Raw genomic sequence first — 9,105 nt, 5'->3', positions numbered from 1 at the left:
GGGAACAAAAGTCATAGTTACTGTTTGGACAATAAGAGAGAGAAAATAAGAGAGAGACTAAAGTCAAATTCTGATGTAATTTCCAGGTGCTGAATCACCTTAGGATAATTGCTGGGGTTTGCTCTTAAAAGTGATTCCCCACATCTTTATATTCCTACTGAAAAGAACCAGGTATTTTGAAATAGAGGCTGAAAGGACCACGAATGACCTTCTATGAAACTCAAAGGAATAATGGACTCAGCTGAGGACAAAGAAAAAGAAGTTCATGTGGGATTAAAGCAATTTCAACCCCCATCTGAGGCTTTTAGACATTTGCTTCAAGTGACTGGTCCTTCTTTCCAGCCTGCCTGTGAGGCTCTTGCTGGTCCCTGCGTGTCAAGGAGTTACGAGTGTGTGTGGTCCCGAGCAAGCCTCTTTCCAATGCACCCACTGCAGCTGCTCCCCAGAGCCTCTCTGACACTGTCTCTGGAGAACCTGCTGCACCGCAGACGTCTTAGGGGGTGGTTCCTAATGGCAGCTGCATCTTCTTCAGCGTCCTGGGGAACCAAGGTAGCCCAGCTGATGGGTGGTTTGTTGTGTTGGCTGGAGCTGTGGTCCCAGCTGCCTTGAGCTGAGTCAACACACGGGTTAACTCACCATGCCTCACGCACTGCTGCAGTCACAGATGACCGGTGTCCTTGGGGAGTTTGGCCGTTACTCTTCCTTGGCCAAACTCATGTCAATCTACCAAGTGACCAACACGACCTCCTTCAACTGGACAGACAGCCGAATTGTTGAGTGGGAAAAATTTGCTGAGCTGGCTAAATATGAGCCAGAATCCCAGAAACCAACAGTGAAAGCTCTACTAATTGTGGCCTACTCAGTGATCATCATCATGTCCCTCTTCGGGAACATGCTAGTGTGCCACGTGGTGCTCAAGAACAAGAGGATGCACTCGGCCACCAGCCTCTTCATCGTCAACCTGGCAGTGTCAGACATCATGATCACGCTGCTCAACACTCCCTTCACCCTGGTGAGTGGCGCGCGGTGCTGTCCTGCCGGCCGGGCAGGATGCCTGGCACAGAAATGCCCTGCCCAATAGTCACACCCTGTGCGTGCACCGTGGGGACCGAGCCACGAGGCCACCACAACCAGGTCTCATAGACAACTGTGCCGGGCAGGTCAAGACCCTTAAGCGGTCTATATCCTCCCCTTGCTCTGCTAGATGCTGTGTTTTGGCTTGCTGTCGGCTTGCTGATGGCATCTCTCTCTCCCCTCCCCTCAGGTTCGATTTGTGAACAGCACGTGGATCTTTGGCAAGGCCATGTGCCACATCAGCCGCTTTGTGCAGTACTGCTCGCTGCACGTCTCCACGCTGACCCTGACAGCCATCGCCGTGGACAGGCACCAGGTAAAACACCGCGTGGTCGCAGCTGCCTTCGAGCAGTCCCCACACATCACCATTGGGTTGGGTTGAGTTGTGGGTTCAGGGTTAAATATCTCCAGAGTTCAGCTCCAGAGCTAGATTCAGAGGGAGATGCTGACTGTCTGGACACCCAACAGGAGGAATAAAACCTGATTCCCCAGGATGGTCTCGCATTTCAGTGGAAAGGGGTGAGGATGGGGATGCCTTGGCCAAGCAATTGTCTAAAAGCCAGGTCTAACCTAGCTCCTAAGGTATGGTGAGAAAGATGGTTTCAAGAGGCTGCCTTTTCAATGGTGGGTTTGGAAAGATGGCAGAGCCACTGCCACGTGCCAGGTGTCATTTTAGCTGTGCAGGAAATTCTGCAAAGCTTTTTTTCCTTCTCTTTCCAAAAACCATAACCACTCATTGTAGGATCCTGAGCTTCAGTCTTGACACAGTCGTGTTTGCTCTTCTGCTCTTCCTTTCCACTGAGCATTTGCTGCCTCATAAAGCTGCAGGGCAGTTCGAGCTGGTAGCAATTCTCAGCTCATTGTATTAGGGAACAAAAAGTAATTTTGAGATTAAGGTCCCAGGGCAGAGCTCTCGGACTGATGCTTGAACAGTATAAAAATGTATGGTGGAGGAAGACATTTCTGCTGGAAATATTGGAAGGACACATCTGAGCTAGGAGAAGATTCTCCCCAGTGTCTGTTTATATTTTTGGGGATTGCAGCCAAACTGTATCCTTTCTTCACTGCAATAAACAATTTATTACAAAAAGAAATATAGACTGGGCTGTGTGCTTATTTCTAGCAACTCTTCGCTCTTTCTGTACAATAGCTCCCTATGGGCCAAATAGTCCTCTCCAGACCTGGGAGTTTTATAAGCTCTTCATCTTGTCCTCTAACTAATGAAATTTCCTATAAGGGAAATTAATGACTCCAGACAAGGGAGGCGAGATCTGATTTACGGGTTTAGCTAGAACAGGAGATGCTTCTTTAGATGATTCATGTAAAATAAGCCAACACACCCAAAAGTGAAGAGACTCACATAGTTTTCTTCCCTTACTTAATACAATCCATGATTTAAAGAAAATGATTCTCAGAACAAAACAGAGGAAAAGTTCATTTGGAAGCAGTTCTGAACAGACAGATAAGTTCAAGGTTTCATTTTTCTCTCGGTCACCCTAATAAGCAGGATGATTTTCCTAGTGGTGGCTGTGATTTTCTTAATAGCGCTGGATCGTGTAACAAAATGTCTGTGCTGTGCATTGGTTCAGGGATTTGCTTTCCCCGAGGTGAGGAAGAGTCACTGTGAAGGGTCTTTCTTGCAGGTCATCCTGAACCCACTGAAGCAAAGGATGTCGCTGACAAAAGGCGCATTAAGCATCTTTGTTATCTGGCTGATGGCGACTTGCTTCTCCCTGCCCCACGCTATCTACCAGAAGCTTTTCCAGTACAACTACAGGTGAGTGTCCTGCCTGCACGCCAGGCCCCATCGGGGGCCATCCTTGAAGCCTCTCAGCTGCTGGGGGGCTCCCAGGGCTGGGGAAGGAGGCGAGAACATAGTGGAAATGGTGGGAGCGTTTCTGTGGGTGAAACCTGGCTCCCCAAAGCCGAGGCTCGGCTGCGGTGAAGGCTTCTTGGCTTTGGTGCAGTGAGTGCTGCGGGTCTCGGTGTGCTCGTGCTGGCCCCGTCTCCCCTCGACAGTGTCACTGGTGCTGGCGACACGTGGCCATGGCCACGGCCCTCAGCCTTTTGTCCCCGGCGGAGGGAGATGCTGCTCAGGAGCCCTGCCGCGGGAGCCCATGTGCTCCGTCGTCGAGGCCGCGCTGGCAGGACCTGCAGGGCCAGGCGCTGTGCATTGCGGGGAGTTCAGCCTCACGAGCTGAAGGGACCGGCTTATTCGAGCTTCTTGGCATTTTGTCTATCTGGATTTATGAAGCAGGATCAGCTTTCCCCAGAGCTCAGGGATCCTCCGCCCGCTGAATGAAGGAGGGAGGAGGGCGGCCCCGGCCTGCGGCACTGGTGACACTGGTGACTTGGTGACTCGGAGGCAGCCACAGCGCAGCTGGCGCCACGGGCCGGCGTTCCCCAGGGTGCTGCTGCTGCCGCCGTCCCCAGGGAGAAGAGTCCCGGTGCGGAGTGGCTTTCCCGAGAGCCGTCTTCCAGGAGCGGAGCAGGGAGGCCGCAGCTGCGGCACAGGGAACATGGCCATGGTGGAAATGTTGCACCAAGCTCTGTGCTTCCTTCTGCAGCCCTGCGCTTCCCTCCTGTGAGCAGCGGTCCCTCGTGCAGGACTATCAGCACGGGCTATTGATTGCTGCCAGTGTACAAGGGGCCACACGAAATGGGAGTGGAGCCCTTGCTTTCTCCCTTGTGCCCCTAACTGACTTGATATCACTGAGTGATGTCTTCCTGGGGACACAGTAACTGTCACGGTTTGGTAAACAAAGTACTGGGTTACTCCAGTACTCGCCTCACTCTGCAGCTGCCTGCAGAGGATCGCTGAGCAAATTGCTCATGAATGAACAAATGCTGCTATCTCCTACGCTGCACCTGTCCCTGCTCGTCCCCGTCCTGAGGAACCTGACCTTGGCTTGGCACCAGGGCAGCAACGTAGGGACTCACGGGACGCATTAGTCTCATCACTTGTCCATTCAGTAAAACCGCAGCTGACATAGTGCTCGTGATGGGCCTCGTGCTGCTGAGCGCTCCTGAGCTATCCCCAGGCAGGCACCTGCCTCGAAGGGCGCGGACGTCGGGCTCCGCAAGCAGCCCGTGTCCCTGCCGCGGGCGCAGCGGCGTGGCCAAAGCCACAGCAACCCCAGCGTTCACCAAAACCCTGCGGTCTGGCGGCTCTTGCCCTCAGTCAGCCCCTTCCCCAAAGTCATTGGGAGCCTCCCCAACCTTCCCATGTGCTTCCTTCAGATCGTTACGGGGGAGACAGGACAGCTACTGTGCTCTTTCTGTAAGTATTCGCTTCTTGGCCGCATTTGGAGAGCGGTTGCGGGGCGAGCTGGAGCCCGGCCGCGGCAGCGGGTGCGCTGCATGGCGCTGCCCTTGCCCGGCGCCGCACATGCCTCCCGCGCCAGCGCAGGGTTATTCTTAGTGCCTGACCCAGCAGACAGGCGCAGCTGTCATCCAGCCCGGCCCTGCCTCTCGTGCGCCAGCCGCCAGCACGGTCTTGGGGAGAAAAAGGCCAAAAGTGCATTTCTCAAAGGCATGTTTTCTCTTTTGCATCAATTCCTTGCTCGGCAAGAGTCACCCAAGTCCTCGGCAGCCAGTGCGCTTTGGTGACACCCCTGTGCCCTCTGTCATCCCAGGGCACACACATGCCATCCCTACTCACAGCAGCCCCCTTCCAGCAGCCTTCTCTCTGTGGCACAAAAGCTAGCTGAGGAGGTTCACAACAGGATATTAAAGATATTAATCAATACTGCAACAAAGAACACAGCTTGATGGAGACTAAAACATGTGAGGAATACGAGTGAACTGCAGACAAGTTATGAAGAAGGAAGGGCAAAGTGGAATAGCTGAATAAAAAGAAAGAAAGGAAAGGAAAGAAGAAAGAACCTTCAAAAAATAAATCTGTGAGTGCCCCTTCTGATGTTTTCATTATTTCCAGTTGTCTATTGTGGCATGTGGAAGGAACACTCAGTCCTTTCCAGATGGTGTTGAGGTATGTGAGCCGAGGGCAGCTCTGTAGGCTGGAGCCTGCCTGCTGATAAAAGGTGATCTGTTCAGGTGCACGGATGTGTTTATTAGATGGAGCTGCAACATTTTAACAGCTGGTTGGCTGAACAGCTCAAGAAAATGTGGTGCAGAGGCCACGAAGTGGTGCTGTGAGCAGGCCCTGGAGCCCTCTGCTCTGGGTTCCTGCCTCTATCATGCTGCTCCTCGACCTCCATCCCTGCAAGCTCCTCCTCTCGCATTTGGGATGGCCTTGATTTCCCAGTGGGTTTAGCAGCTTCTAGCTGCTGGCTTAGAGCTCCTGCGTGCCCCAGGGTTTCCTGGAAAGAGGAGCGTGTCTGTGCTGTGACCGGACAGCCGTGCTGCGCGTCGGACTGGAGCTGTGCAGGGACACTGCAGGATCTGCTGCAGGATCTGCTGCAGGACCCCCGCCCTCGGGCTGCACCCCTGCACCCCTGCGTGCTGCCTGGGCAGCGGCGCTGGCACAGCCTGTTGGCAGTGGGGACATGCGCTGGGCTGGACTCCTGGGTGGGCACATTCAAATGCTGATATAATCATCCTCTTTAAGGCTGGGTAGGAATCGCCTTTGAAATGCAGCCGAGCCGGGAAGGTGTCACTCGCTGCCCCTTTCTTCCTGCATTCAGCTTCCAGGAGGAATCGAGGGGCAGGAACAGCAGTGCACAGGAGCCAGTCCTGCCCTCACCGGGGCAGAGAGAGACACAGAAACACAGGCAAGACGCTTAGTGGGAAATGGAGTTTTAGTTTAGTTTTGTCCAGTGTGAGATTATTTGTGTTTGGCCTCTTCTGTCAGTTTTAAGCCACAAGGACATGTCTGTGGGGAGCGTGAAGGCCCTGCTGTGGTTTGCCGAGTTAGCAGCCTCCGGCAGTGCCAGCAGCAGCTGCGCGCTCTGTATGTTTGCATGCTCTGTACGTCTGTGTGCTCTGTACGTCTGTGTGCTCTGTACATCTGCCTGCTCTGTACACCTGTGTGGTCTGTACACCTGCGTGCTCTGTACATCATTGTGCTCTGTACACCTGCGGGCTCTATACATCTGCGTGCTCTGTACATCTATACATCTATACATCTATACATCTGCCTGTTCTGTACGTCTGTGTGCTCTATATACCTGCATGCTCTGTACACCTGCGTGCTCTGTACACCTGTGTGCTCTGTACACCTGCGTGCTCTGTACATCATTGTGCTCTGTCCATCTCTTTGCTTTCAAGGGAAGCCACTGTGCGGAGTTTGTGCCTCCCTGATTTTCCTGAGCCTGCAGAACTGGTCTGGAAGTACCTGGACCTGTCCACCTTTCTCCTCCTGTACCTCCTGCCCCTGCTCATCATCACTGTCACCTACACACGCCTGGCCAAGAAGCTGTGGCTGCGCAACGCCATCGGGGACATCACCACGCAGCAGTACATCACCCACCACAGGAACAAGAAGAAGAGCATCAAGATGCTGGTGCTGGTAGTGGTGGTCTTTGCTGTCTGCTGGTTCCCCCTCAACTGCTACGTCGTGCTCATCTCCAGCCTGGGTATCAAGACGAAGAACTCTCTCTATTTTGCTCTGCACTGGTTTGCCATGAGCAGCACCTGCTACAATCCTTTCATCTATTGCTGGCTGAACGAGAGCTTCCGTTCCGAGCTCAAGTCCTTGCTCTGCATGTTCCAAAAGGTGCCGCAGACGCAGGACCATGTGCTGGCGCCCGTGATCATGTCGTGCCGCGAGGCCTGGATGGAGCAAACCAGCTGCAAGAAGGCGCCTTCCTCACACACCTTTTGCTCCACTGTGAATGTCCGGACAGGTAACACAGACCTGTGAGCAGAGCAGTGGGGTGAGTCAGCTGGATTCAGGGGACCTCAAGGGCATTTCCCAGGTGATCCTGAGACTCTCATTTGCTTATAGCAACTTTTCCTGTGTTGCTTGCTTGTCTCACGGTAGCACACGTTTACCACGTGCCATGGAACCATCCAAGTAACCTCTGCCTTACACTCCAGGGTCGCTGGCAGAGCAGCAGGAGTTGCATGTTTTGACGTGTGTTTGAAGGAAGAACTTTGATATCCCAGGTTGTCTCAATCCCGGCAGAGTTTCTCCAGGTAACTTACACCAAGGTGTCTCTACAGCACTCAAGGTAAATGGTACAGTCAACAGCAGTATTGACTTAAGGTAGTGTTGCTCTTTCTCTAGATCTGTAGAAGAAACAGCTGCGAAGCACCCCAAAAGTAAAAGCAGAGCAGCCATAGCAGAGCTAAGCGAACAGCAGAGGAGCGGGAGCGAGTGGCTGGGCTGCAACGGCAGCGGCTGGAGGTGGCTCGGCGGCCACCACGGAGCGGGGAGGTCTCCAGAGGGGTCTCCATGTGTGGTAGAGTCAGGGGAGGAATTTAATCCTGCTGCCAAAACTGTGTGAATAAATGCACCGGGAAGGCAGGACATGGGGTGGACTCTGGCGCTGGTGGCACTGGCAGACAGAGCACTGAGCCAAGCCAGGGGACAGGGCTGAGAGCAAGGACATCCCCACCACTGCTCAGCCCAAGGCGGCAGAGCCTGCGACTGCGGGGCTTGTCACCACGGCCCCATTTTGGAGCAGAACAGCAGCTTTGAGACAGATCCTCATTCAGCCAGTCCATGGAGAAGCTCTTTGAGCTTTCATTATAACTGTATTAATTCATCAAATAAAGCTACAATGGCACTGAACTAAAGGCCATGGTCTGTTTCGTCAGGGCTGCAGCATTCATCAGCCAAACAATTAAATCTTTCTCCGTAATTATTAATTGCTGTAAGAGAGTTTCACTTAAACAACAGTGTTGACTTAGCGCAAGGGGAAGGTTTTTTTTGACGTCCAGGGAAATTGCTGCTCGGGCTAGCGCTGCTGGGGCTGCATCCACAGGGAGCAGGGAAACGAGGCATGATTTAGTGCATGAGAGAGGGAGGAATGGAAAGGTACAACAGGAACCTGCTTTAGTGCTTACTGGGGGACACTGGTGCAGGTCAGCTGCAGCAGCTAATCCCTTCTCCTGCCTGAAATGCAGAGGAAACTGCGCTGGCTGGAAGAAAACCCAAACAGACCTCTCTTGATTAAAGCACAGCTGTGAAAGCCGAGTGCACTTGGAGCCCGAGTTTGCGGGAGCCCAGCTCTCGGCCTGGCTCTAGACCCATCTCTAGGTCTGGCTCTCGGCCCAGCTCTTGGCCCGGCTCTAGGCCCAGCCCTAGGCCCAGCTCTCAGCCCGGCTTGGCACTGCCCTCACTACAGTCTGAGAGCATCATTGAACTATTCCCGAATGTTAAAAGCAGCTGTAATTAATGGATATCATTCAGTCATTTATTACAATAGGACTCTCATTTCCTTTTTGCCACCCCTCATTCCTCATCAATGGTTAGTGAATGGCTCTCAGGCCACCATGCAGCATTCCAGGGTTTTAAGGCATTATTTCTTCCCTATGCAAAGGTGACTGTCGGTGTGGACATCTCCGGTCCCACCACAGAAAGGTCTCAACCAGTTTCCACATAAACATCCTCCCAAGCCTGAGATGCTTTTCCCCATAGAGTGTAAAACAATCCATACCCTTCGGAACATCATCTCCAGCAGCCAGGTGTATGAGACAGGATAACCATGAGTGGTTCAGAAAAAGTCCTGGAAAGCACTTGTTTAAGGGACCAACCTGAGAGAAGAGCCGTGTTCCGGGGTCTGGAGGCCGGGCTGGAGCGGGTCCTGCTGTGCTGCTCGTGCCGGGTGGGAGGCCTGGCCTCGGCCTCTGGGCTTCCCCCGTGTTTTCCTGCAGGACCCCTGTGGGGACAAGGCTTCAAGCGGGGATCTGCAGGGGGGTAGGACCCTGCCGAGCGGCAGTAGGTGAGCAGGAGGGCGCCTGTCCCCACCGCGGAGCGGAGCTGCGGGAGCCGTGGCATCCCTGCCTGCCTCTGGGGCACCAAGCTCGCCTAGCAGAGATCCAGGGGCTTATTGCTGCTCACAGCTATTCAACTGATTCAATGTTCATCAAAAAACAGCACCAATACCTCCTGAAAATGGTGCA

At 53.5% G+C, this 9,105-nt stretch overlaps 1 protein-coding gene across 1 annotated transcript; it reads left to right on the top strand.

The window, feature by feature from the left end:
• Window positions 1-637: 637 nt before the first annotated feature.
• Window positions 638-7,339, top strand: LOC112960432 (probable G-protein coupled receptor 83). Its single transcript, XM_026054678.1, has 4 exons — window positions 638-1,012; window positions 1,265-1,390; window positions 2,718-2,851; window positions 6,304-7,339. Exons 1-4 carry the CDS (start codon window positions 638-640, stop codon window positions 6,896-6,898), a joined length of 1,230 nt encoding a protein of 409 aa, XP_025910463.1. The 3' UTR covers window positions 6,899-7,339.
• The last annotated feature ends 1,766 nt before the right edge of the window (window positions 7,340-9,105 follow it).

This window comes from Nothoprocta perdicaria, unplaced genomic scaffold, assembly GCF_003342845.1.
Source record: "Nothoprocta perdicaria isolate Ctin4 unplaced genomic scaffold, notPer1 scaffold_124, whole genome shotgun sequence".
NCBI lineage: Eukaryota > Metazoa > Chordata > Aves > Tinamiformes > Tinamidae > Nothoprocta > Nothoprocta perdicaria.
This window is presented reverse-complemented; position numbering and strand designations above follow the sequence as displayed.